The sequence below is a fragment of the Histoplasma capsulatum genome (genome assembly GCF_000150115.1).
Source record: "Histoplasma capsulatum G186AR genomic scaffold supercont2.7, whole genome shotgun sequence".
NCBI lineage: Eukaryota > Fungi > Ascomycota > Eurotiomycetes > Onygenales > Ajellomycetaceae > Histoplasma > Histoplasma capsulatum.
Window position 1 is genome coordinate 1,048,608 of NW_025544807.1, and position 27,590 is coordinate 1,076,197.

Genomic DNA, 27,590 nt, shown 5'->3' on the forward strand with positions numbered 1-27,590 from the left:
CTATCTTTCTATCTAACCGACCTGGTTATCTCTTCTTTCATCTCTTCTATCCAACTCCTCAATATTGCATACACAACGTTTTACTCCGTCTGTACCTTGCTCTACATAGCACTCGTCATACTCGCAACCAGTTCATATTTCCCCAACATCAGTGGGACGGGGTTTGAAGAGAAAAAAAAAAAAATGCTCAGCTCCTCTTCCAGGCTCGCGCCTGGCGTGATTCATCAACAGACCCCCATACCTCCAGCAGTGCGGAGTATTCGCAAACACTACAGGAGATTTGTGAACTGGTTGAATAAAGCAGCCCTCCCACTCTCACATAAAAAAGTGGGAAACCAAGGTCAACTACGTCAAATTTCTTTCCAGGAGACAAAGACCTCACCTTTATTGAACCTTCCACTTGAACTCGTCCTCATTATCAACAGCCTTCTGCCTTTGGAATCCCAAGTCTGCCTTGCTCTCACCTGCAAGACACTTCTCAGGCTTAACAAGCAAGCCCTGGCTGCCCCCCAATTCAAGTTCTTGCCCAACGATGTCTACGATCGTGAATTTATGAAAAACTGTGATAATTTCAACACAGAGAGATGGCGGTTGCTTCGCCTGTTAGAGAATGATCAATGGCATTGCTGTTCAACATGTCTCAAATTGCATCCAGCCAGTCAGTTTTCTCGCTGGGGAATTCTAGCTCGAGCCACGCACAGAGTGTGTTATCTAGGGAAAGTTGGCATTGTTAATCTTTGCCCTTGCATGAATCTGACTTTCCGGGATAAAATCAAATTAATTAAGCTGCTGGAGGCTGAGAATATGGTCGATTGCTCATATCTATTGCATAAGTGTTTCTTCAGCTTTGGGTTGACAGACGTTGTTACAAAAATCTCTGCGCTTATCAGTGGAGATGGCGAGTTATTCATTTGCACACAATACGCAGTGTTTGCACGTGCGCTTCGTGTTAGCGAATCCATTGCACCTCTGCGTCGGGTTTTCTGCCCCCATTTATCTTTCTATGATTACCTTCTATTATTTTCGGGCTCAAGGAGTGAACTCGATTTACAGGCCAGAAGGTTATGGAGGAAACACCCGTTTAATATACCATCTGAGGCATTCCAAAGAGGGCTGTATTGCCAGTATTGTGACACCACAATCTACGTCGTTAGGTCCAATCTCAACATCGGAGGGTATCGCCGGAATTTATTTTTTGAAGTTATGACAGTTAGGAATCTGGGACGGCGTACATATGTCGATGACACTTGGCGGTATCAAACTGTATATCCATCCTCGTGGAGTGGGTTTGGGAATACGCCATTTAAAATACGATATCCACGCTCCTTACGTGAAATTAGGGATTCGCGGAAACATAGTCCTTGGGCTTTTAATTTTTGTTTCCACCGCATTCTCACCCCAACGGAGAACAAATCCCACCGATGGCCCGCAGTTCTAGAAAATCCGCTCACGTCCAACGATATTCCTCCCGTAAACGAACATCTTCATGACTCAGACATCAATATCGACGGCAGTTATGGTTTCATTGTCAAAGTGGAGACTATTAATCGGCGCAGGTAGGGAGCCGCCATCGCAGCGGCTGCCTCGTAGTCTCCACCAACTACGGCCCAAACCTGACACTTGCACCCATTTGCGTATTTTTTTTTTTTCTATTCAGATATTCTCCTATTTCTACAATTTGGACTATTGCATTATTTGTAATGCAGTTGAATGGAAGATTCGTGGTATAAAAAATCAGGGATAACCCGTTGATATTTCGCGAGCGTCAGAGCTCCGTCAGAGCAGCTAATCTTAATCTATTCCTACTTCCGAAAACATTACTTATTCCCCTATCCATAAAGCCATATTGAGTTCGTCTTAGCGTCACCCCGAAGGGCTACCAGTCACCAGCACTGCGTAGAAGTGCGAACTCGTCGCTGGTGCCCAACCTCCCTCCCACCCGTGATCAGTTCTCATCAGCGTTGGCCGCGCCGAAGGGAACTGCGGGCCCCTCATGCTGTGCCGACTGTGACCCACTAGGAGCCACAGCCGCCGTGGTCGTCGAAGAGAGGGGGGATTGAGTATTTGGCAAAGCAGAGTTTGAGCACTGCTGAGGCCGCGGTGCGACCTCCTCCAAAACTCTAGTCTCGCTCTCTCCGAACGGCCACGTTCCTCATGTCTTCGGGATCAGCGCCTGAGCCCGACTGCGGCCACAGCCATGGGCAAAGCCGTTGAACCCAGACCAGCAACGTAGGATGCTGGAGGAACAGAAGCATGAGGGTAAGTAGACCTGTGATCTCGGTCAGCTCCATCATGGAAAAAAAAAAAATTTTTATATTGGGAAAGCTTTGGAAAGAGGTTTGGGGACGTTACGTTCTTTTTAGTATGAGCCAATTGGTGAGGGGAGAAAAGAAAAGAAGAAGAAGAGAAGAAGAAGAGGAGGGGATCCGGACAGGAATTTATAGGGAAAAAACAACAAACATTGAGAAGGATAGGGAAGGAGACATTCGTGAAAGCGGAAACCACAGTTGACCTCAAAAAGGAAGTCGTGAGCTCCTTGGACAACCTGCAGTTTCCTAGATGGTAGGATATGGTCACTCTACGGGAAATGAACGGCATATCCGGTGGACCCGTTCCTTCCTGAACCGCCGCAGATTCCCAACTAGCAGGATCACATCTGATGTCTGACCTCTGGCTGCGTAGGGTGCCGCCATTCTTTACGGACGGGATCTGAATGCCTCGAGGAGCCTTTTCTGTCTGCAGCAGGTGAAACTGGCTTTGTAGCTATTTCCGCTCCCTTTGAAGTCTCTCAGATATCATTATTTAGAGAATAAACGGTGAGCGAAAGTCCACACAGTTGTAGGCTTGCGGCTATTATTTTCCTTCCTTCCTTCCTTCCTTCCTTCCATCTTGGGAGGCTTCGTGGCAACTGGGAGGGGGTACGTAATTCTCAGCCTCATATTTCAAGCGGAAGGTGCTAACAAGTTGCATATCCGGGAAACGCTCAACAGCAAAAGCGACCACAGCGGGCAGGGGCAAGGAGCTGACAATGTTGTTTACACTGATTTGATTGTCGCCAGTGGTAGTGGTTCCTAGAGAATGTTCCCCTTGCTGTTTGATGCCAAGCGAAGCCATGGAAAATATGCATTGCGGAACGGTCCCTAGCCATACATATATATACAATTATAATTACCACACATGTGTGAAAATCTCAGACAAGATTCTGGAAAAGACAAAGTTGTAAATGATCAATCTCTGAGCTCACAACAGTTATCTTGTGAGATACAGCTCAAGGAACATATTTAGAATTTGAATTTCCCATGTAAAGTGCGTGATAAGAGCAAGAGATGTTTGCAAGAGCGCCTACAGAGCACAGCTACTAGTTGTACCGTGATATAATGAGTGCCGGTAATACGGGTAGTGTGAGGTATGCATATAGAGCAAAGGATATAGGAATTTTATATTCAAAGTTTATTGCTGATCTTCTGAATCATACAGATCTCAACGGGCCTTATATAGCTGTCATTGCCACTGTGTTGCATTAATTCCATTGATTTCCATTATCTCCTCGTTCCATAACACCAACGCGGGAGAAGCGATCGGGCCGTTGTCACTCAATGGCGCCCCCCGGGTTCGTCTTAGGAGGGATTAAAAAAAAAGGGTGATTTGTGAAAAGAATTGAGTGGACTTCCATGGGAATTTCCCTCGCCCTGGGGACAATGAATTGAAAGCTACTTGAATATGCACCAATTATTAGGAAGACCACACTTTTCTCGGAATGACACCAATTCATGAACATTTTATAGCTACTGGGGCATTTTTGATAGTTTGTTTATTTTCTTTGATAAAAGAAGGGTTGGGGAGGGGGGGAGATCCTGCTCTTTTGTTTCTTTCTTCTTTTAACAGACAACAATCGATGTAACTAGATTGAAAAAAAGAATAATAACATCAATCTGTTCTTATTTCTCATCCTTCAGATCTTAGTTGGTTAATCCCTGGGCCACCTATCGCCCGGAATTCTAGCACATCACGCCAAGACTCGAAAATCCCCCACTGTTCGGGTTGAGAAGTCGGTAGCTCACCTGTGTTTTCAATTTACACGGCGGTTCTGCTTTCGGTATGGCCCCCGCATAGGTGCTAATCTGTAATTCCAATCTGCTGCATCGGGTGTGCCAATTCCTCCGCCAGTCATCATACCCTTAGCATATATCTGCCACATTCAGGGGTTTTTTAATATGGATGCTTGATTTACATATCACGTGATCACTGCTTGTCAGCTCTGCAGGTTGGCTGTCTGTCCCTTTCTATACGAGTAAGCTTCTTAAGGACAATTCTCACTACATTGGTTCGATGTGTACCATTGCCCGCAGCTCGCGAAATCGAACAGTGTACAAAAACGAAATCAACAGCTCCCAGTCCCAGAACGCCGTCCCATATTCCCTTTGCCAGTCCGCGTCAGATCCCGGAAATAGATGCTATTTGACAATCCTCTGGACAAACAAGAAAACGATATCCAACGCTTGTGTTCACATCTTGTAAGGCCCGCGCCAAGTAGTGACTCTGCCAGGTGTCCTCCGTCGCGAGGCCCACAAGGCCCTCGAGGCCCTCCACAAGATGGACGCTTCCGGCGTCCTCATGAAGTTACTGGACCGAGTCCAGCTCGAGCTTGACATCTGCAAACCTCTCATACCGACCTACACCCATCTTCTATTATCTACGCTCTTCCCCATCTACATCGGAGCCCATGCGTCCTTGACACGACCCGCCTCGGCAGCCAAGCCAACCAGACTCAAACGCAAACGTGGAGATGATGAATCTGCTATTGATGGGGAAAACCAAGAAGACAGCGACCAGGAAGATGAAGAGGAGGAAACCAGCGTGAAGAAAATGGAAGGCCTCGAGCCATCTGACGCCATCATGTTTCCCGTAATGGCCGGCCTCACCCTGGCTGGTCTATATTTCCTGATCAATTGGCTGAAGGACCCAGCTATCCTCAACAAATTCCTGGGTTTTTACTTCACGCAGGCAGGAACCGTCTTCGCGATTGCATTTCTGCGCGACGGATTCTCGCTGTTCCGATCCTTGATTTTCCCATCCCACTACGCTCTGGATGGGTTTCTGTGGAAAGCAAACCATCGTAGAAGGATTTTTGTACCTGTGGGACATGACGATTTACCTCTAGCAGTGGTAGAGGACGAGGAGCATCGCAGGTCACCGTTACCGGGCTATCTAGGAAACATTCCTTTGCCCCCCTCATTTTTGAATACCCTCTGGCACTTACGCGACTTCACATATAAGAAAGCCTCGGTACGCGCCTACATCCACGCCATCGTCGAAGTCAAAAGTCGCATCACGATCTTTGACGTCATAAGTACCATTCTTGCGCTCGTGGCCGTGTATTTTTTCACTTTCGTGACGAAGCCGTGGTGGTTAACCAATTTCTTTGGCTTCAGTGTCTCCTACGGAGCCATGCAGTTCATGTCGCCTACGACGTTCTGGACAGCCTCGCTGATTCTTGGTGCCTTGTTTTTTTATGATATTTATTTCGTCTTTTTCACCCCGCTGATGGTTACGGTTGCTCAGAGCCTGGATATACCAATCAAGTTGGTTTTCCCGCGCCCTGCAGCGCCGGGGGAGGATCCTGATCTGAGCCGCATGGCTATGCTAGGGTTGGGCGATATTGTGATCCCGGGCATGGTTATCGGTTTAGCGCTGCGGTTTGATCTTTTCCTTCATTACAAGTCAAAGGCCGCTTTATTGAAGCAACCTGCCAAGATCCCATATGTCAGTGCAACGGGCCGTTGGGGCGAGCGTTTCTGGACAACGTGGTTCGCATCTGCATCCAGGTATTCGCCGATCGTTCATCCTCAGCTCCTGGATGGAAGACTCACGTCCCACGAAGCGAAGAACTTTCCCAAGACATACTTCCATGCTAGCCTTGTCGGGTATGTAGTTGGCATGCTGGTTACGCTGTTAGCAATGCAGATATCCAACCATGCCCAACCCGCTCTTCTCTATCTTGTCCCAGGTGTGCTTGGATCTCTGTGGATAACTGCCCTCATCAGAGGCGATATCAAAGAGATGTGGAATTTCTCCGATGCGATTGAGGAGGAAGAAGACAAAGATGCGGATATAGGGGGAAATAATACCGGTGACAAGGACAACGATAAGGAGAGGGAGAAGGAGAAAGAAACGTTTCCTTCACCTTTCGGAGTCGTCCGCAAGCTGTTTTGCAAAGAGGATACCTTCAAAACCCCGGCGCCCTTATCTAAGAAATTGGATCGCAATGATAAGGATAAGGACCAGACTGATAACCGCGCAGCACAAGAAACTTCCACGTCTATAGACCTAGTATTATTCTCCATTTCCTTCCCCAAGTCAAAGCGGCAGTATAGGAAAATCACCACCACCAATGGCAATGACCGACGAGAAGACGAAGACATAAATCTGCCAGTAAGTCTTCCCACGAAGCGGGTAGATGGAACAGAGGAGGGAGAAGAAGAATTCGATATCTCTGATCACGAAAGCGAGTCTTCTTCATCGTCCACTTCTGCGCCTGTCCTTGTAGCGGCCGGGACGAGTGCGGATGTCGAAGAGCCCGTACTGAAGAAGCGGAGGACGCGGAGGGCCGGGTAGAAGGTATGGGTATTATGAGTATGTATGGTTAATGATGAATGTTATGCAACTGAGCCTATTCGTATCTATGATACACATATGATAGAATTGTTGAGTATGGTTAATATCGTTTCCATTTGTATTTGCAGTTTTCATCGGAGTTTGGTGAATCGCTTGTGTATGAAGCATTTGTATAGGGATTCAGGTACGGTTTACATTTGGCTATGTATATTTGCGAGACTTAACGATATGATGATATATGTGTAGCAAGATGACACGATCATACACATGTATATTCACTTCTTTTTTGCCTTCCACTGAGTCGGCACATAGCTTTTGTTCGGCTCCTTTTCAGCGCCTTCTAATGGTTTATCTTCTCGCCAGCTCAGGATTCAAAATAATGCTGAAATGAGAAAAAAGAAAGTGTGTCTATGAATTGCGCACGCCATGCTACATACTGCTAAAAAGTGATTAAATAAATTCATCTAATCACCTACTTAAATCCTCTTCTGCAAGTACATGGACTGGATGGAGGAGTGGGACGGGACATAAGAATACCCAAATCACCGCCCTGTAAGCAAGCCCTTCCATTCCTCCCATCTCCCGGCTGCCAACTCAACCAACTCCCTCATCTCCCTCCTCCCAACGCTTAACCCGCCATTCTTCTCCAACTTCAGAATTTTCATACGCCCCCTTGCCTCCTTATCCACTACCACACATACCCTCTCCGCACACAATGACTCCTCAAACCCATCCAAATCAGCCAATATCCACCTCTGCGGCCCTCTGCCACCGCCACCACCACCCTCCTCCCCACACACTTTCGATTTCCCAGAATCGGTCCCGGCCTCCACCTCCGTACCCACCGCCATCGGGATCCTCCACCTCTCCATCTCGTCCGCCTCAAACACTCCAAACGAACTCGCAATCGGCAGTCCCCGGAGTCTCAGCGGCCGTGCCTCAGCTACATCGTCGGAACACAGCACCATTTCACTATCCAAATCCCACCACGCCTTGGGGAGGCGTGTGTCGCGCAGGGCGGCGACTATGGCCCCCCATGCCGCGTCGAAGAGGTTGCCTGCGTGCGAGATTATGAGGACGTCGATGTAGAGCGTCCAGAAGGCCTTTATTTCTGGTTCGCTCTCCGGTTCTGGTCCTTGCGGCTGTTCTCGTGGGGATTTGTCGGAGGTCAATATACCTGTGAGGTCGGGTGGGTGGTGGAGGATGCGGAGATCGGAGGCCCGGACTAGGCGGGTGGTATGGAGGAGGGAGAGAAGTTTGTGCGAGAGCGATTGGGCGAGGGCTGAAGGGGCTGCAGATGAGGTTATGCTGGGGGTACATCCCGTGTTGAGCGAAAGGTTGGGGACGAGGAGATTGAAGGTGTGGATTTCGTCCTCATCTTCATCACCATCTTCGTCCTCGTCTTCCATTGGTTCGTTTTGGTGTTGTTGTCTCTGTTTTCTCTGTTGTAGTTGTTGCTCTGCTCGTATTTCGCCAGCTTTCCTCCGCTTTGGCGTGGTTGAATCTGACGACGACACATTCCATGCAGCTATATCATTCGTCGAGAGAATCTCACCGCGCACACCACATACCGCGACTGTGTCTCCAATGCGAACCACTGCACTGGCATTTGTATGTGTGAGTGAGCCTGTGTTGATGGATACAGGGCGGAATTGGGAGGGTACGCGCCCGTTTACGCGCAGGGGGGTTCTTGAATCTGGAGATAAAGGTGAAAGGTGCGCAAGGAGGTAGGAATGCGGTTGAAGTCTGGCGAATTGGGATGGAGGTAGTGAGAGGGATGGAGGGGTTCCTTGGAAGGGTTTGGTGGAGTCGGGGGTTATAGTTGAGGCCGAGGTTACTGCCGCTGAAGAAGACATTGTTTGCGAAATGTGAGGCATTGCTTTGTTTCTAAGGGAGAAGCGATTCAGGTATACATTTTCTCTAATAGATTGAGACTATTTAGCAGCCAATCTAGGTGTGGAGGTTCTCATCGGTGCTAGTTTGATTTGAGCTTTTGCTCTCTCTTTTTTTTGGTACGGACGACCGATCTGGCAGAATATCTGCAAAGGCGGTGGATAAATGTTCACGTGATATATCCACTGTGTGATGCATCGCTGCATGCCTTACAATATATTGTTATATAATTGGACCTCCGTCTGTTACTAGGGAATAAATTGATTCAGCTAATAGTCTCGAGAGTTCTGTTGGGTCCACTTTAATTCACAGGTTCACAGGCTATAAGATGCTGATTCTCAAAGAGATGCTGGTTCTCGAATGGTTACTGAGAAGTTTCGTATCCGAACTATTACCACCGCGAGCTGACTCGAACTGGGGACATGTGATATTCCGTTTATGTGCTAACAAACGGATGCGAACCACAGCCGCGACAACGTGACATCAATATGAGGCGCCCTAGAATTGATATTATCGGTGAACGACCAAATCGGTTTCATATCATGAAAAAGATAACGGAGCCGCTGGCCTCGGACGGCACTTTGATGTGATCCGTCGTTCCGAAGATGAGCTGAAGGGAGGTTCTGATGTCCTACCTTCTATCGGGCTGGATCATGTCTTTGCGAGCGGTTAGAATCGACCAAAATACACCACACCTGAACAAACGTTTAAATGGCATGACAAATCGTCACCAAAGCAGCAGGCCATTTGAGACAGATCAAGTTTCCAGCTTCATTGATCATAGCTGGTGTCAATTCCATTTCTGTCAAAGCTGCAGGGATCCCTGCTAGACCTTATCAAAACGCACTGAGAGGACAGCCCATGGGAAGATGAATTGGATGATCTCCGCGATCTCCGCGATCTCCGTGATCATTAGGCATCATAAAGTTCTTAGTAGCATGCCAGATGAGTTGCTGACTTCCTATCTTTCAAACCACAATAACAAAAGCATCCATGAAATGGTGTAAGTAAAGCAACCAGGGACGAAGGCACTTAGGAAAATAAAATCGGATCGATAGCCAAATTCAACAGCAACTGGGGCAAAGGTGTATCCTGTATATTTAACCTTATCTTTGCCGAGTGGTTCTGGAAGTACCGGCAGTTCTTGGAGTCAGATTCAGACGCGGGGTACCTGTAGTGACGAACTCGGCATGTACCACAGGTTGACTGGGAAATAAAATGCAATATAGATTGCAACACCAAACCCCGCCACCCACTGCATCACGATCAATAAAATGCAGATTGAAGTAGAGAAGCTTGGGGCGTCTCACTCAGCGTGTAGCAAATAGAGAAGAACGCCATTGTAGTTCGGATGCTTTAGAAGGAGGCATTTGCACGCTTTTCTTTTAACTTGCGATCCCAGATGAGTCCAATTCTGCTAAAATGACGCCAATATTTGTGACACGAGACATCTTCGATCGCGAAGGAATGACAGGGCGGCTATCTGGTATGGCCTTGGACATTAACACAACATCCTTGAACGGATGTCCTCCTGACAACATCGTCAACATCCCGGTAAAGGAGAAGTAACATGGACGAGTCCGGGCGCGAAAACAACCCAATGCTGTCAGCAATTGCGCCCGTTGGAAAGGTGGACTTCGATTTATTATCCCTAGGCGTCATCCTCAAGAAAGGTCGAGGGAAGAATCAATTTATGAATGGAGGAGAGTTTGAGGGCTGGACTGGAGTAGACCAAATTTGTAAGCGAGGCTCCTTCCTGCCCCACCTAATGCGATCACTCCACTGGCTCCTGGCACAGTCAACTTGGGGACGCAAAGGATGATGAGACCAACTCGTCATCTTCCACTGTTGTTCCCAGAACTCTCCTTTCAGGTTCCTCACTGGCCGGGGAGCAACGGCCTCCTGCGACCTCATCACGGACCAAGCACAGCGCTAGACCCGGCTACTGCAGGCTAAAGCGAGTCAGGCTCGGGACGGGCCAGACTGTCCCCCAATCCTATGTCGATTCCAGGGTCTGCTCGTGGTTCGTGAACAAGGGCTGGGAGCGGTAAACACAGATCTATGATTCGCCGGTCTCCTTCGATCTTTTGTGATTGGCGGGGTTAGGTATGAGGGCGTGGAGGTCGTATCGAACATGGTCACGACTGAGATCATGGTTGGACTGATTCTGTGCAAGGCGAATGTCATGTTACAATGTGGTGACATCAATACCGAAGCTGTCGCGCAAGTCAGTCTTTGGTAATTGCCATGTACCCTTCAGAGTATCTGCAGAAACAGGCACATTTCAACCAAGACTTAAGGCGCAGATGGCTGCCGAAAGTATGCACACATGGTTGCTTGTGAACCCGTCGTGGTGGCTCTACAGTTGCATGCAAGATACGGAACAACTGAATTGGAGCGTCCTTTAAGAGTGACTTGAGTTGGGAACGAATTATCTCCCAGCACCTCCCTTTTTGCGAAGCTATATACGCTCTACATGGATGTTTATTAACTTGGCAAGGTATCAAGGCTTTCTGATTGGCTCTGGTGAACAGATGCAAATACAAAAGCTTGATGGATAATCTACATTGTAGCTCGGATGTTTTTTAAGGATGCTATCCTTGGTCATCACAATGTGAGCACTCCACCCTCGCTTCTGATTCGATCAACAAAACGACTCCGCCCTCGGGAAAGCTAATGCAGAGAGATCTTGCTGTCGCTGATAGTTTTGTCTCTGGTGCAGCCCCCGCGGCACTCCCCCATGCTCCCAGCTTTTGTCCTCAAAAGCGCCGGTTGAGCGGCATTTGGATCCTCCAACCTCTGACTTGAACAGAAGAAAATTTGCTCTCAAATCCAAACAGCCGCCGGCTTTACAGACAACAAAACACCATCCTTCAGCCACACTCCACAATTTCATGCATCACGATAAACTGTTGACTGCTGCCAAGTAGCTCTGCGTTTTTAACTTTCTTCTACCGGCACGCTCATCGCATTACCAATTCCAGCCAATTCTCGTCGACGAGCAATCTTGAGTGCCTTTAAAAGCACCCTTTTTCCGAGGAAGTGGAGTAGCTTTTGTCCCACCTGTACACCCATACACTCACCGAGAGGCCGCACAGATTCTTCCCCTCAAACCAACATATATCTACCCATCTGACTCACACTTTGCCGAACACGCCTCCTGTCAAAGAGCTATCAAGCTGCCCGTTGTCTTTAACTTGCATGTTTACATTCATTCGTTTCAATAGATATTTCGCTTTTGCACACCAAGCCTGGCCTGCTGTGGTCTCTACTTTCGTTTTCCTGTCTTACCTTACCCTCCTTAAGGTGTGTTATCGGAACGTCGTGGGATCCAGTTGCACGACCTCTACATATCTGTTAGACTGTCTGAAAAAAAGTACACGTGTGGGTTCCAGGAGCGAGGCCGAATCAACACAAGTCGAAATCGGCAGTTTTTCCCGAATTTCGCCTTTTCGCATGCCGTTGTTTGCCGCTTCAATCGACTCTTCCGCTTTTCTTCTCTAACTCCACCTTTCGTCCTGACAACAGGCGCAGAAGTGGTCAATGCCCACTGGCTCTTAGGCTGCCGCCCTGGCAATTTTAACCTTGTATATTCCGTGGATATCTCACACATTATCGGCTGTTTTGCGCCACAGTTCCTCTCGCAAATAGCCTCGTTGTAAAGGGCGGAGTGGATACTAGGGATTATTGGAAGTAATTTTAGGTGGGCCGTTGGTCGATTACAAGGAGAATGCTTTAGAGCCTGAACGGGCTAGGCAAAGGAATCTTCAAAGTCGGGAAGGTCGACGTATTCTCATGGTATACCATCTGGATCAGGCCTGAGTAGATGATTGCCACAGCGTGATTTGGGCAACGCCTTTGAAATCAACGCAACATGTCACCGCTCAACAAGTTGGAGAACCGCTCAGGGATTTTCCCCAGGAGATTGGAATCACTAGTATCATTGTGGAAACGCATCGCAATTCCGCCGGGGGTCTACCAGTCTCCGATACAAATAGAAGAGAGCAACAGGGATCCATGGATAAAATCAGGTAAATATGCCCTTGGCTGGGTATATTTCTCCATCATTCTGCTTGTTGCGACGACTTTGTTTTATCTTTACAATATTTGGTGTGATAAGATAAGAACAGGCCTCTACAAGGAAGAAATCCGTAATATCAAGATGTCATCGCCGCAGTTGGATATTGAGATGACAAGCCCTGGCACAGCCAACTCTTCGCGCAATTTCTTCCCTACTGAAGAAACGCTTGACTCCGTTTCCGGGCCTAAACGGGAATCTTCCATCTCGAATTTACCATTCATAAACTACCTAACAGCGTTGATAAGGTGGATAGTCTACAGACCAATTCCAGTTATTCGACTATGGAAGGTGGAGATCGTACCCCCGTCTATGGGTGCTAGCGTTGTAGTGACAATGGCTTTAATATTTGTCACGCTCTATTGCTTCGTACCCCAACCCCTTTTTTATAGCAGCATCCGAGCCGGATCTCCCCCCCTAGCTATCCGTGCTGGAATGATCGCTGTTGCGTTGATGCCGTGGATAGTCGCGTTGAGCTCGAAGGCAAATCTCATCTCTCTAATGACCGGCATTGGCCATGAGCGGCTTAATGTCTTGCATCGGTGGGGCGGCTACCTCTGCCTCTTTCTGAGTCTTGTTCACATGATTCCATTTTATATTACCCCTGTCTGGGAGAACGACGGATTGCAAATATATGGGAAGCTTCGCACTGGAAATTTGTATATCTACGCCTCCGGACTGGCAGCATTCGCACCGCTTTGTTTCCTTTGTGTCCATTCCTTACCCGTGCTCCGCAACCGGATGTATGAGCTCTTTGTAACCTTACATGTACCTGTCAGCATCGTGTTCCTTGGAACGCTTTTCTGGCACTGCAAAAATTTCTTGACTTCATGGCATTACCTGTTTTCTACCGTGGGGATCTGGCTGGTGTCATACTTCGCTAGGCTGTTCTTCCTTAATTGGACTAACCCCTTCCGTCTTTCCTGGCTCATCGGGGAAGAGTCTGCAGTCACAATTCTGCCAGAGACTGCGGTTAAAGTCACGATCCCTACGCAGATGAGATGGAAGCCAGGCCAGTACGTCTATTTACGGATGCCAGGTATCTCATTCTTCGAGAATCACCCCTTCACAGTTGCCTCTCTATGTAGTGACGACTTTCCCTCCGAATACGGCGAGGAGTACCGAGATATGATACTTGTCTTTCGGCCATTTGGTGGCTTTACCGGCAAAGTACTTGACACTGCTCTTGAAAAGGGCCCGTACAAGACTTACCGTGCTTTTATTGATGGCCCTTACGGAGGCATGCGACGGGAAATGGCCTCATTCGATGACGTAGTCTTTTTTGCGGGGGGCAGTGGCATTACAGCCATCGCTAGCCAGCTCCTTGATCTAATCAAAAGAATGCGAGACGGCAAGGCCCTCACGCGAACTGTGCGGGTTATCTGGGCCCTCAAGCGCCCGGAAACCATGGAATGGTTCAAAGAAGAATTGCGAATATGTCGTGAATATGCCCCTCCAGGCTCTGTCTTTTGCCAATTCTACCTCACGGCCGCGAAGCGCCACGACGGAACCACCATAACTCGCTCAAGGCCCCATAGCACTGTCTTACACGATCGGATAAATGACGTTTTCCAGGGAGTCGCTAGCAAGCGAAACTCTGCCTTCATCCGTGAGGAAGCTGGCGGGGATGTAGAGCGCGAAAAGGAACTGCGCCGCGAAAACGAGGATGGAATTTCTGCCCTCCCAGCCGCCCTAATCCAGCAACACCACCAAAACTATCATCACTCGCGCTCCCTAGGCCCTGAAATCGTCGCCCCCATTCCCGTCGCGGGTTCCGCACACCCGTTCCCCTCTTTTCCTTTCTCCCAAGAGGATTACTTCAACCAACAACACCAACCACAACAAGCGACGGAAGACCCACGCTCTTTCGACTTCGGTTTCCCCAGCACCCCCACACTTTTCCAAAAGAACCTAATGCGTTTCGCCTTCCTCCCGACGCAAAAACGCGACGGCTGGCGTACCGAATATGGCCGGCCGGATATCCCCTTTATGCTGCGGCAGTTTTCTAAAGATTTCGGCCGGCGTACGTGTGTGTTTGTCTGCGGACCGCCTAGTATGCGGATTGATGTGGCGAATACGGTTGCGCAGTTGCAGAGAGTTGTTATGAAGGATCCGGGGAAGGATGAACTGTATTTGCATACCGAGAATTATGCTATTTGAGAGGCCGAGTTGTGGTTGGCGGGTGGGTGGGATATGTTCGTCTGGGGAGGGCGGTTGACATATAAGTATTGTTCATATTATTTTCTCCAAGCATATACGTACCTTTAGTTTTTTGTTCTTTTCTTATGTATATATTTGGATGGAAGGGGATACCCGGGCTAGGGCTATGATTTATTATCCAACCGGAAAATGGATTCATTGTATGTGGCTAAGGTCCATAAGTTTACCTTGTCCCCATCATTTAATCAAGTCATATCAAATAATATATATATATATATATATATTTACATATCGTTCAAGAGGTGCGGCGGTTTATTCTATCCTAGGGTAATATTACAATTATCGTCTCGCACGCACACAAACACACACACACACACACAAAACACGACATTTCCCTCAACATACATTCCCAAGGGATATTTGAATTGCACATAACTTTAGCAAATCGAGGCAGACGCATGTTACCTCTCGTTTGGGAGAGAGAAATAGCGATGGATATTATAACGCCAAGCACGGACGGAAAATGTGCCAACCTCACGGACGTGTTGTAGTTTGAAATTCTCGGTTTCCTTAACTAATTTCTAAACGGCCACGAGAGAGTAGAAGGAAGCTCTTATGAGATACCGTGAGATTGCAATGTAGGTACAGTGCCTCGCAATAAGTTTGAAACTATTGTGACTTCTCATCAAAATCCACTAGTCCAAAAGTAGTTTAGTACTTGTACTGTTTATTGCAGAACTAGTTCTGATTGATCAAATTACATCTGGAAATCAAATATTTCCACTCAATAAAGAAAACATTTGAGGAAGAAGATAGAAAAAATGAATAAAAAAGTAGAGAATGGTGTAGATGAGTGGAAAAATACAGGTAAATGGATGCATTTGTGACACTATAACTACAACTAATTACTACAAGTTAAACTACTTTTGGACTAGTAGATTTTGATGAGAAGTCACAATAGTTTCAAACTTATTGCGAGGCACTGTATATATAAGGTTGCGGATGGTGAAGGGACGTTTCCGGAGACCGCCCTCAAGACCGGATGGGGTTTGCGGAGCGCTTACATTCCCTGATGCGTTGTTGGCTCGGCTTCTCGAACGCGGTCGTTGACGGATAGAAACGGGAGAGAGAAGGTATATGGATGGATAACGTGGCACCAACCTTCGAAACTCCGCAAGCAGCGTTTAAGTTGTGTTTGTACCCTAGTAGTAATCCATAGTACTCCCCTCCCAAGGTGCATCGAAGGATACCTAAAACGACTTTGGAATGGAGTAAATAAGGATCTTCTTCGCTGGATGGACTCCAATGACAATACTATTCGCAAACGTTCATGCGCTTTTCATCCGTTTCCGGACATATTCTTCCCCGTTGACAGTGTCATATTCTTCCAGTTTTTCTGTCGCGGTAGGGTCGCATTCATCCAGCTCAACCTTCTCCCAATCTTCATCGCCTTCGTCATCCTTGCACCCAGCGTCGTTGAGGGACCCAGGCTTAGTATCTTCGTCATCTTCTTCCCATGCCAGCTTGAGACTGACTATCTTCGCACCACCAGGCTTCAACCGTCTGTAATAACCTTCAACCACACCTCCTTGGATTGTAAATCCGCGTGCCAAGTACCAGAGCAACGCTTCCTCGTTAGTCTCGTGGACATGCGCGGTTACTGTCTGGATATTATAATGCCTAACAATCCCCGATACTGCTCGCATTGGAGTCCCTGGGGGTGAAGCCGAATCATATATCAAAGAGTCTAGTAGAGAAGCTGCTATGCCTCTCCCACGATAAGATGATAGGAGGTGTAGTGTTTGTATATATAAATTCGTTGCCTGCCGCAACGGACACGAAACAGAAAGCTCAGAGGGTGGAGGAAGAGGTTCTAATCGACATCGTATCCCGCCAATAACCTTATCTGAACTCGACAATGACGGTGCTTTGGCCGTTGTGGGGAAGGTAGTTGCCGTTATATCGGTGACAGGATGATCGTGGTAAATGGCAACGCGTGAAATCGAGGCGACAATAGAGTCCGTGATTGTAGCGGTGTAAAACGAGTTTGGATAGCGCACTGGGAGCAAAAGACCTGTGATCCGCATTAATGACGGTATGTGCGCCGTTTTGACTGGTTCGATCGTGACGTTTGGGTGCGGAGTATAAATGGTCTCGAGAGAGCTGGCGTACGGCTTTGGTTCAAAAGCGGGGTCGGTGTTACGAGACTTGCCGATGCGCGCCGAAGTTAAAGACGGCGGAGCTGGGGGTGTTGTTTGGAACAAACTCCCCTTGTTGACATTTGGTCGGTTATTGTTGGCTCTGTTGTTTGCTGTAGTCGGCGGGGAGAATGGGGGAGGAGGGGAGGCTTTGGCCGCTGAACCCCTCGCAAAAAAGGGCAATGCCATAGCTCTGATGCGTTGATGGTGGAGGTGTTTTATAAGCGTGGACTGTCTCTTCCACAAGGAAGTTAGCGGCCGTATACAACGAAAAGTCAAATGGCGAGCTTGAACAATCCAGAATTGGAAGCCTGATGTCCAGCGGCTTAAATAGGGTTTGCGGAGATGAGATAAGATAAGATCTGCTCCTGACATGTAAGCCAACGTGACATATCGCAATAACTAACTCCTCCTTACTAGTAACTAGTTTAGCCAACTGCCGGGGTTTCTCCAAGAAAGACCGCAGCGGAAAGCTTGGAGCTTGCATTTCGACAATTCATCGTGCAGGAGTACCACGGCACCCGCCCTCAGCCTGCTTAATTCACAGCTTAGCCGGCGTTGTTGCCGCTCAGAGGGTAGGTCGACTGCACATTTTTGGGCATTTTTACTTACGCTGAGGTACGCTTTACTCCCCAAGGTCTCACTAATCTTGAGCTGACGTTGTGACCACGGTCTAACTCTATGCCCAGGTGTTGCAGGAAAGCCCCCAAAGAAATACATGTCGCCCCTTACCTATTTTCCCAATAAATGAACGCCTAGGAAGAGGTCCAAGGGGCCCTTCTTTGTATTCCCTTATTTTTGGATAGCCTCCGTCTCTGCCATACAGACAACCGCCGTTGGACCGATCAAAAGTTGCGATTGGGGCTGTCAAGCGACAGAGGAAAGAAAGAAAAAATCACCCGTCGAAGTTTCATCCTTGAGCCATACGCTTTGGGTCTGCTTCTCAACGTTAATGTTGATTTAAATCGCATGGAGACAAACTATACGGCTAGGGCAGAAGGATCTGTGCAGTTAAGGGGCGGGGTTTTGCAGAAGTTGCTTTGAAGTGAACCCGTTGTGTCCATTTTAACCATCAAGTGAGCATCTATTTTGTCCGTTTTTGAAGCCAGCTTTGTGTGCAATTATGGCCTGTACATGCACTCGGAAGTTCCGGAAACCTCTGGCAATTAAGGCTTTCCCTAAGTCAACCCAAGCCCTCTTACACCTCCTTAACATATTTCGATTTGCATCTTGAGTTGTGGGTGGATTGTGTAGCCCTCCATTGTTTCATATAAACTGATTGCAGGTGCAAATGCAGGGGGGCAAAGTTCCCGGCATGGCTGGGATTCCGGAGGCAGAGAGCGATATACCTGCGACTATGTCTAAATTGGTAAGATCCCAAACTGGCTGTTTTCTTGCTTCATGGAATTTTCGGCTGCATGACCTAACTTATACAGGCACGGAGTGTTCTGGATGACACCTTCTACAACATAATACATGACCTTGTTTCAAAAGTTCACCGTGAAGAGAAAATTGCACGTATGAGGTCAGCTGTCGTCTTGGCCAAAAAAATTGGTGAGGAAGAAACAAACCGTCTCCAAAAACAAGAGGGAGCACTTGAGAACGGATCTGCGGAGCTCAGTGCTGCTGCGCCGTCAAACGTGAAACAAAAAGACAGCAACCTCGTTCGGGTCGAGACAGACGGTGCAATTTACGAAAATGGTAAAGTTTACTTGAAAGGGAATCCATTTCAGACGACCAAAGAAATCATATGTCCTAATTGCCGTTTCCCCCGTCTCCTTTATCCGCTCTCCGGCATTGGCTCTAGACCACCACCAGATCCGTATAAAGAATACTGTAAAAAGCACCCCCCGATCATCATGCCTGGCCATGATGTTCATGGTAATCCATTTGCCACAGATAAAATAAACAGGAAAAAAAAGCAACAACCACAGCAGCCAAATAGCTCAAACACACCCGCGTCTAGTCCACCATCAACACCATCAACGCCGTCAAACTCCTTCAAACACGTCGTCGCCGAAAAAATCTCCTTCCCCACCGTGAAATGCCCAAACTGCCCACGCTACTTTGTCGTCACCAGAGTCGCGCAGCACCTTGATAGGTGTCTAGGCCTATCAGGCAGACTAACAAAACGCAATCTCACCCCGATGGAAAGCGGAACTAGTACGCCGGTGCCACTTCCAACGAAACCTTCAATGCTCAAACGAGCCCTCCCCAATGGCGACGACGATACAGCATCTGGATCCATCCCCAAAAAGAAGAAACTGAACACTCCGAAAAAATACGCCAGCAAGAAGCCAACCCCACCAAGCAAGCTGAAAATTGGAACCACACCCGACATGGCAGCTGCCATGGAGTTTCCCGATTCAACACCTACTTCAGCAGGCGGCGGCGGCGATGTTGAACCCGCAAGTGCCACAACAACTACCACTGTCACAACGAGTAAGAAGAAACTTAACCCAACAGAAGGAAAGCCTGGCAAGCTAAAGCGAAATGACATTCAAAGACAGGTAAAAGCATGATTGAGACGACATGATGTTTTTCCCAGGGGTTGGCTCCTGGGGTTCCTATTTTCATCAGTCCTGCATTTCTATACATCCGCCCTACTATCACCTTCAATTGGCTCTCTTCCATCTCTTCTTCGGCTAATATCCGCCTATACCTAACGACACGACACCACGTATTCCCTTAAACTATTCCTTTCCGTTTCATTTTCATCTCAACTGATACATATTAGAAATCATATACATACGGAAAGACATATGCGGCGAAGGTGGAGAAACCATGGGCTTCGGAACGGAGTTTTTGACTCTTTTTCCTTTTTCTTTTCCTTTTCCTTTCCTTTCCTTTCCTTTTTTTTCGGTGGGGGGGAAGGGGAGGTCTCAATTTACTTTCATTTGATTCGAAGTGCCATTCATTCACAGTTGAGTTTTCTTAGGTTAGTAGCTCGTTTGGACCGCTTTATTCTTATTTTAAAATCCAGTTATGCGGGGCTTGTTATGTTCATTGCTTATTTATTTTTATCGCATTCCACATTCACATTTCCTTGTCTCCGTTTTATTTCGCCTTTTGAAATCCGATTTCTTTTGCTCTTTTTTTTTTTTTTTCTCCTTCTTTTCTCGCTCAATGGATCGGCAATTCTAATTCCATTTGTATTTCATTATAGCCCATGTTCTCGTGTGTTGAGGGGTTTGTGAATATAGTTTGTTATTCTGCGCGCTGTCTGTAGGTTCTGCTCCTCATATCGGCGCTGTTTGCTATATATGGAATTAAATCAAAGACTCAAAATCGAATATTCATACCCATCTATTATTTGAGACTATCAGTAACAGGCAATCAAAACGTGAATGTAGCTGAGCATTGACTGCGTATATATATATATTGTCGCTGTATATATTTACACGAGGGGCCATGATTGAAAGGGCTGGTAGGATAATAATAATACAGTAACTGACGCTGGAGCGGAACAACGTTAAATATTTTCGAACAGAAGTAAACAGAGTGATGGAGAACGAACGAGATGGGTCGAGATGTGGTTGCATAGGGAAGAGGAAATGATATGCTAGAAACGTAATGTACAAGGGTCAGCGTTACAGCGTCAAGATTTGTGACTGGAGATGGGCGAAGGAAATAGAAGAGGGACAAATACAAAGAGGAACGGATCAAAGAAGAAATATCAGAAAAAGGGAAAACATTTGAAGGAATGAGACACAATTGAGCATAGCTCGGTTGAGGAGAGAGGATGTTTTACCGAGATTCGGTCATGGACGAGATAGAAGTTGGCTAAAGAAGACAGCAAAAAAACTTCAGAAGCTTGACATTTATTCTTTTGCCTGTTTGACGGATTCGAATTTCATCAGCAAATAGAATGCCTCTACTTCTTGTACCGTGGCAGACATTTAGATATTTGTCCAGGTTCCTTTCTAGCGAGCACGCCTCTAGTTATTATTTCTATTGGCTCATAAACCAAAACATGAACCTGGCCTATGAATGCCCTCTTTCCCGTTTGGTGGCAAACAATCATCCAGGCCATTTGCTTATATAGTTTCGAACCCGTTCTTTAAATCTATCTGGCGGTACCTTTCGCGGTCCTTTTGGTCCTTGAGTACAATCGCGATGCACAGGAGGAGGATAGCATCGATGGCTATGAAAATGCAATTGGTTAGATTTGGGGGAAAGAAATCCCGCTGGGCCGCTTTTTCCCCTCCTCTTCATTATATAATTTATATATTTTCAAGGTTGAACGAACGGAAATCAAATAACTCACCGACAACACCGAAATCCGCCGTGAAAATAACATCAAGAAAGTGATTTGCGTAATTGGAGAAGGGTCCTACGCATCCTGCCTTCTGTGCAGCAACAAGTGGGTTTGGGCATATTCGATCGACTTGGAATGGCGGAGAAGTGCTGTTTAGATAGCCGCAGCAGTCGAACTGAGGATATTTGCATCGTCAGTATACTGTTCTTCTAGCTGATAACTTCTTTTCCACTGCTCTCTTCAACGAAATATAGATGAGATATATCAATATATATCTCTCAACAACGCACCCTTTGCTGAAGCAAACTTTGTATCGCCGCAGGCTGTGCATTCCACATAATCTCTAATTTTGACCGCGTTTTGAGAGTTTCGAACCAGATGCTCAACCCTAAACAAAGGGTGAAAATACCGCTTGCAACGACGAACCAGCCATGGATTTTAAGCCAAACTCGGACCGTTCCTAGCATTATCGCAGGCAACGAGATAATGAAGGTAAAAAAGATGAAACCAGCATTGACGATCGCGGCTAGAACACGTAACAAGATATGTCAGTAAATATAAAGGATGGCCTGACGTATAAATATCAAAAAAAAAAAAAAGAAGAAGAAGAAATAATAGAAAGTTGGTTCAACCAAAGAGGGAAAACGAACGGGTTATAGGGCAGTGTGATAACAGCAAAATGTGCGCGACGTTGTCCAATGTTGCTTCGACACCCAGTTGTGACTTGCTGATGAGCGCAACAGCGAGAATAAGGGCTCCACCTAGGACAAAAAGCCCTTCAGACACAAGGAAAGTGGCAAGAATGCTATTGACCATGTTCTTCGATTTTTCTTTTCCGGTTTTTATCTCAATCCAAACTCGTCAAATTTTTCCCTTAACCCCTAGCCTCTGTCGTAAAGAAAATCTTTCAAAGTGATAGAGGTGCAACTAGCCCTCTCGTTGAAAAAAATTGACAGTTGCGTACACTCTCCGATTTTTCTTCGCTTTTATGATCTCGGCGCTCAGTCCACTCTCCTCTCTCCCTAGTGTACCCTGGCCTCACAGAGAGCAAAAGAGTAGTGTCGACTATCCAAGCCGTGAAGTAGCAAGATCCAAATCCGCTTGAGCCAAGAAGTGAGTGAATAGATCATTGACGACCAGCGTCAATGTCTCTGGATATTATGAAGTAATAATAACAATAGCGATGGCCACAAAGGGTAATTAAAAGTAACTAGAAAACGGTGAGATAGAGTAAAAAGAACAGGAAATGGTGAGAATATGGGTGGGGGGGTTGGAATTCAAAAGTATGATGCACTGCATCTGGATCCACGTACCTCCTCCACTGTCAAGATTCCATTTTGGGGGAAAGGAAGGGAGAAACCGCCCTTACAATGGTGATTCAGCTAGCGAGAAGAAGAAAAAGGATATAAGTCGGGGGGAGAGAGAGGCGTCGCATTCCACTCCATAGATACTTCAGACGAGTTAAATATGCTAGCCGCCAGTTGCCCAAGCATACCAACAGGAGATCAAACACCAAGCTGATACACAAAACGGATATTTTGATACTGATTCTTGTTAACGAGAGAGCAACTGGCGCCGCCAGTCCATTCAGCACGCCACAACTGGGTGGTAGTCGTGGAACCGCGGGCGTTGTCTGATACAGAAGCGCAACCATTGAGGTTTCAGGGTTGGCTTGCCACGTTGTGTGGACCCATTAGAACTGGCGGTTAGAGGATGGTTAAATTTAGTAGGTTCCAAATGCTGTTTATTTGGCAGGTCGAGGTGAGAGATGCCATAATTAGCCTGCAAATGTATTCTCCATTTAATAGAAAGAAAGGGAATTGGGTGCTGCTGAGATACTCATTCAGTCAGTATATGGCTGGCAGGAGGAAAAAGATTAGATGCTGAGGTTGGCCTTGGTATATGCCAAGACGGGGGGCGTCCGCTGTGACTGGGGCTCCAGGATAACTGACGGTTTAGAGACCGAGAATCCAAGCAGGGAACTAGATTAGAGTAATCGCTGGGATGGAGAGTGGTTCCTCAAGGCTGAGTTGCTCTTGATTTCGAAAGTGGGCTCATTCTCAAGATGGCATGAAATACTAAGAAATAGACTTATTAAGAACTCATACAAACCGCAGGATTTTTGCTACCACAGTCTAGAGAATGGAATATTTGAGACTTGCACACAAAATCTAGTCTTGCAAAATTATGCCTCAGATAAGTATATAACCAATCTCACATTCCATCATCACCAATCATAGACATACTGTACATGAGGTGAAGGGCAAAACGGCCGCACATATCCTCTAACACCACCTCCCAGGTCCCTGGGCAGGCACAATCGGCGTCCGACGCCTCCATTATTATATAAGTGTAATATGAAGGCGGATCATACATAAAACAACGTAATACTTCCTTTTTTTTTAAAAAAAAAAAAAGGGGGGGGGGGGGGGAGAGAAACCATAAGAGGACAATAGGATATGACTCCCGCTCTCTGCGTGAGAGATACATTTTTTCGTCCCGCCGCAACTTGGGACGGCACAACACCCTATGACAGCCCAAAGCTGCAACTCTCTAGTTTCTAAAAGTCAACTAATACTGCCAGTTCACCCTTCCCCCTGCCTACCCGATTTTGTGACCATCTTAAACCCCACCCTGAAATTTCAATGGGGCGAAGTAGCCTAAACTCCAGTAACTTCCTTTGGCCAACACAGCCACGGCTGCCACTCCTCTCCGAGCGTCGTTTCAATTTGCTTCACCAGATACCGTGCCCAACCCTTCATAAACCATTGATCATCCAGCCGCTGCAGAAGTGCCGAGTAGTGCGCCAGGATCACCATAGCCTCAGGCTTGCGCTCGCCCAGCAGCTTCAGGTATGTTTGCGGAATAGCTATAGGCCACACGAAAATCACTGGGACAAAATCCTGCTTGCGCTCGGACAGGATGGATACCTGCGTGTAGGAATTGAGCAGCTGGTGGATCGCAAGAGCATATGCATTTGCTGTCTCGCGATCCTGTGCGACACGTTCGCTCGAGCAAAGACGGAGCAAGTCCGTCACCCGTTCTGAGTCGTGAACGTCATGGGACGGGGCGGTTTGCTGTGTCATTGCCTTGTGAAGCAATGGCGCTAGGAAGCTGCGAGATAAAGTCCCCCACTGCGTCTGTAGGACGGAGTTGCAGCCGCGGACCATGTGAAACCAGTCAAGAATCTCCTTCTGGGCGCCTTGGTACCCATCCTGGACGCCCGGCAAGGCTGGGTTCGTGGGCGCGGCAAAAGTGAGCGCGACGAGGATGCAGGAAAATGCGAAGATGGCCACGCAGTTGAATGGGTCAACTCGGTTCAGCACTTCATGGAGGGCCTTGACGGCTATGCTTTGGTGGGTTGATGCTCGAAGAGCTAGTGGCTCCCGCCGCCTCGGGTGTAGGTAGGAGAGGTGCAAAGCAGCAACTGCGAGGATTCCACGCAAGAGGAATTCATGCTGGAATCCTAGCTGGACTACCTGTATCTGCCATATCTCGTGCTGGTCGGAGGTAGCGCCGGATGGAAGTGTTTTGTAGGTGAAGGTAGTGTAGTGGTGGAGGAGTTCGAGGTCGATTACATCCAGGCCTGAGCTTCTTGGAATGGTGGAGGTGTTCGGAGGCGGCCCGATGACAGATGTGGTCGAGGAGTGCGAGGGAGCGGGGTGTGTTGTAGGTGTCGATGGCTGCTGAGACGATGATGCTGCTGTAGAGGAAGATGTTGATCTTGATAAGAGTGCTCGATTTGCTAGGTCACAGGCGATGTTTCTCCGAGCGCAGTTCGAACATTGTGGAGGATGCTCGTCGCACTAGATTTCCCACCTCCCCCAACAGGCAGACACATTTCGTGTCAGTGCTTCCATTTCCCTTGTTTTATACTCAAGACGTACGACAAATAATGAGGTGGACTAAGCTGGTGAAGGGTTTATTGACTTTGATACGCCGTGATTTACACTGAGTGCAACCATTCCGTGATTTCGTATGCGACCTGCGACTACCCATTATTTGTTATCTTTGAGAGAGCGCGGCGACGTCAAATTTATGTCCGGCATGCTATATCGCTTCGGTGATGCCTGAAGATGTATACCGCAATACACCCAGACACCAAGATGAAGCAGAAGATAAGGGGCAATGAATGGTGCTGAACGGAGTAATTTTCTCTGCACTCTTTTCAAACCATTAATGAAGGGATATAAAGTGATACTCAATGAGATTTGCATTTGTTCGTATAACTCTCGCCGGCCGTTGCGCCAGCTTAGACCTCATGAGGTTAGTTGCGGCATGATGATAAATCCGGATGGGCATTACGCATTACGCATTACGCAGCGTATTCCTCTTCTTCACTTTCTTCACGATGTTCCTACTGCGGAAAAGGATGAATAAATGCATTCACCCCAATATATCCCGACGCACGTATGCCTTTTATGCCTTCCCCCCGATCCAAAGATCCTGGATAGCTCTACAAATCTATCATCACGCGAGGACAGTCTCGACAATGTCCAACATCTATACATTGGAGCAGCTATGGTTGCATGACAATCATCTAGCAACCCTTCAGTCAATGCTACAGTTTAGGAAATAAAAAGTGAAAGGGGTTATAATCTTCCTTTACTTTATATGTGGATGGCAGCTGGTATTGCAAGGTGGTGGGTGGGTGAACACTCATTTTCCTGCTTTGTTTTACAAGGATTTGATTGACCCTTCATGGCGCCGACGTTCCTGCACCACCATGATTCCTTCTGAGGAGAGAATGCAATGGAAGCAAGCAGGTAGAATGGCACTGAAATGGGAATTGGGGGTTGCGCGCTTTTGGCGGCGCGAGAACAGGAGCAGCTGGATCAATCGGTAGGAAACCACAAGATCAATGCGTATTATATCTAACAACCCATCTCGAATAACATAAGGAACAGCATGTAGGAGAATCGACGAGAAGGAAAGAAACGGGTTGTACAATCAAGACATGAGGAATCGCACCAGATATATATATATTCAGTTGAAAGGAAAGATCTATCTAGCGGGCGGTGGCGAGGCGGATCTATGCAGGGCAATGCCCGGCGAAAATTTTACCCGCGCCGGATCCCCATTACAGCACCAGCAGGATTTCTCTCATTCGGCCGTGTTGAGATTGTTGTAAACAGAAAAGGTACTGCCTTTCCAATCAAAATTGTCGCTTCAAAAATATCAGAGCACTACAAGCACAACAAGCACAACAAGCACACCCCATACACCATGATTGCAAGCAGCATTTCCAACTCTCTACTGACAATGACACCCTCTCTGCCGGACCATGCTGTGGCATGCGAGATCCCAGATGGATACAACAAACAACCCCTGAGTTGTCAGTCCAAAATCTGATCAGTGTTTGAACAAGAATCCTTGGCAGCAAGCTTCTATGATCTTCAGAGATCACCTAGATCAAGTTCCCCAACTATGAATCAACTTCTGTCACAATTTGTCCACTCAAGTCTTCCTCACTCAGTCATTGATGAATCTGAATCATCATCAGACAACCTGATTGATCTGAATGATAGATCAAATGAAGAACACAATATGAAATCTTTCAGTGAAGACTGAGAAACATCACCCCTTGAAGGTGATGCTGAGCGTGAGTGCGATAGTGAAACTGGTGATGAAAGGAGCAATGAGGCAACATCAATTTAGGACTTGGAAGAGGAATCACAGACACAGCCACATCGGGGTCACGCCCAACAGGACCCGCCCAGCCAGCACCAGAGCCAGAGCCAGAGCCAGAGCCAAAGCCAGAGCCAGAGGCGGTCACTATATGCGAACGTGAGTTCCCCTGATACTGTGGGCTGCAGAGGGCATATATTAATGAATACAGAAAGCCTCAACTGCACTGGCAGCAGCAAGGAGAATGTTGAACCATTGCCACCACAGCCCATCTCCGGTGCACTGCCAGATAACATCTCCAAGAACAGACCCTCAAAGGAAACCCATGCCAGAGTTGATGACTCTTTCGCACACCACCTTGAGCCAGACACAAGCGGCTCCCATATCCTGCTACATCATGAGGCTAGGGAAGGGCATCTTGAATTTTTCCTGTGGAGGCCCATATGGCAGTTGGAGGATGACATTGCAAAGGTCCATCCAGATCAGCTCAAGCAATACAAGGAGAGGTTGGATGTCGGGCCTGCGAGAAGGGCCTCTCAGGCGAGAAAGCAAGCAAGGTCCCCTTTTCCAGAGCCTAGTTTTTTAGCACGACATATACCTTTCTTTGAGAATTGACTCGTCCCACAAAATTTAGCTGAAGTTCCTGCTGTATTGCACCCCTTTTTCTCTTGTATCCGTGCAATTTAAACTCAAGCCTCGTGAAAATTGATTTCTTGCGTAATTATAGGAATCCTCATTAACTAGTTTCAGGTTTTAACCC

At 47.3% G+C, this 27,590-nt stretch overlaps 10 protein-coding genes across 10 annotated transcripts; 6 read left to right on the forward strand and 4 right to left on the reverse strand.

The window, feature by feature from the left end:
- Positions 1–183: 183 nt before the first annotated feature.
- On the forward strand, positions 184–2,566 carry HCBG_05643 (F-box domain-containing protein; the record flags this gene model as incomplete). Its single annotated transcript, XM_045432692.1, has 5 exons — positions 184–602; positions 846–1,556; positions 1,862–2,036; positions 2,196–2,259; positions 2,475–2,566. 5 exons carry the CDS (start codon positions 184–186, stop codon positions 2,564–2,566), a joined length of 1,461 nt encoding a protein of 486 aa, XP_045286808.1.
- Positions 2,567–4,330: 1,764 nt separating this feature from the next.
- On the forward strand, positions 4,331–6,615 carry HCBG_05644 (intramembrane protease; the record flags this gene model as incomplete). The annotated part of the gene is made up of 1 exon (XM_045432693.1): positions 4,331–6,615. One exon carries the CDS (start codon positions 4,594–4,596, stop codon positions 6,613–6,615), a length of 2,022 nt encoding a protein of 673 aa, XP_045286809.1.
- A 542-nt stretch (positions 6,616–7,157) lies between these two features.
- On the reverse strand, positions 7,158–8,471 carry HCBG_05645 (3' exoribonuclease; the record flags this gene model as incomplete). Its single annotated transcript, XM_045432694.1, has 1 exon — positions 7,158–8,471. One exon carries the CDS (start codon positions 8,469–8,471, stop codon positions 7,158–7,160), a length of 1,314 nt encoding a protein of 437 aa, XP_045286810.1.
- A 1,459-nt stretch (positions 8,472–9,930) lies between these two features.
- Positions 9,931–10,916, forward strand: HCBG_05646 (uncharacterized protein; the record flags this gene model as incomplete). Its single annotated transcript, XM_045432695.1, has 3 exons — positions 9,931–10,073; positions 10,307–10,555; positions 10,685–10,916. The coding sequence occupies 3 exons, from the start codon at positions 9,931–9,933 to the stop codon at positions 10,914–10,916; spliced, it is 624 nt and encodes a 207-aa protein (XP_045286811.1).
- A 1,466-nt stretch (positions 10,917–12,382) lies between these two features.
- On the forward strand, positions 12,383–14,746 carry HCBG_05647 (ferric reductase; the record flags this gene model as incomplete). The annotated part of the gene is made up of 1 exon (XM_045432696.1): positions 12,383–14,746. The coding sequence occupies one exon, from the start codon at positions 12,383–12,385 to the stop codon at positions 14,744–14,746; it is 2,364 nt and encodes a 787-aa protein (XP_045286812.1).
- Positions 14,747–16,074: 1,328 nt separating this feature from the next.
- HCBG_05648 (uncharacterized protein) lies at positions 16,075–17,133 on the reverse strand (the record flags this gene model as incomplete). Its single annotated transcript, XM_045432697.1, has 1 exon — positions 16,075–17,133. The coding sequence occupies one exon, from the start codon at positions 17,131–17,133 to the stop codon at positions 16,075–16,077; it is 1,059 nt and encodes a 352-aa protein (XP_045286813.1).
- A 1,126-nt stretch (positions 17,134–18,259) lies between these two features.
- On the forward strand, positions 18,260–19,466 carry HCBG_05649 (uncharacterized protein; the record flags this gene model as incomplete). Its single annotated transcript, XM_045432698.1, has 2 exons — positions 18,260–18,313; positions 18,381–19,466. The coding sequence occupies 2 exons, from the start codon at positions 18,260–18,262 to the stop codon at positions 19,464–19,466; spliced, it is 1,140 nt and encodes a 379-aa protein (XP_045286814.1).
- A 1,280-nt stretch (positions 19,467–20,746) lies between these two features.
- On the reverse strand, positions 20,747–23,051 carry HCBG_05650 (tetraspanin; the record flags this gene model as incomplete). Its single annotated transcript, XM_045432699.1, has 5 exons — positions 20,747–21,088; positions 21,212–21,377; positions 21,493–21,728; positions 21,853–22,412; positions 22,516–23,051. 4 exons carry the CDS (start codon positions 22,016–22,018, stop codon positions 20,982–20,984), a joined length of 675 nt encoding a protein of 224 aa, XP_045286815.1.
- Positions 23,052–23,862: 811 nt separating this feature from the next.
- HCBG_05651 (C6 zinc finger domain-containing protein) lies at positions 23,863–25,167 on the reverse strand (the record flags this gene model as incomplete). Its single annotated transcript, XM_045432700.1, has 2 exons — positions 23,863–25,008; positions 25,153–25,167. 2 exons carry the CDS (start codon positions 25,165–25,167, stop codon positions 23,863–23,865), a joined length of 1,161 nt encoding a protein of 386 aa, XP_045286816.1.
- A 761-nt stretch (positions 25,168–25,928) lies between these two features.
- HCBG_05652 (uncharacterized protein) lies at positions 25,929–27,445 on the forward strand (the record flags this gene model as incomplete). The annotated part of the gene is made up of 4 exons (XM_045432701.1): positions 25,929–26,044; positions 26,215–26,537; positions 26,818–26,989; positions 27,046–27,445. 4 exons carry the CDS (start codon positions 25,929–25,931, stop codon positions 27,443–27,445), a joined length of 1,011 nt encoding a protein of 336 aa, XP_045286817.1.
- Between the last annotated feature and the right edge of the window lie 145 nt (positions 27,446–27,590).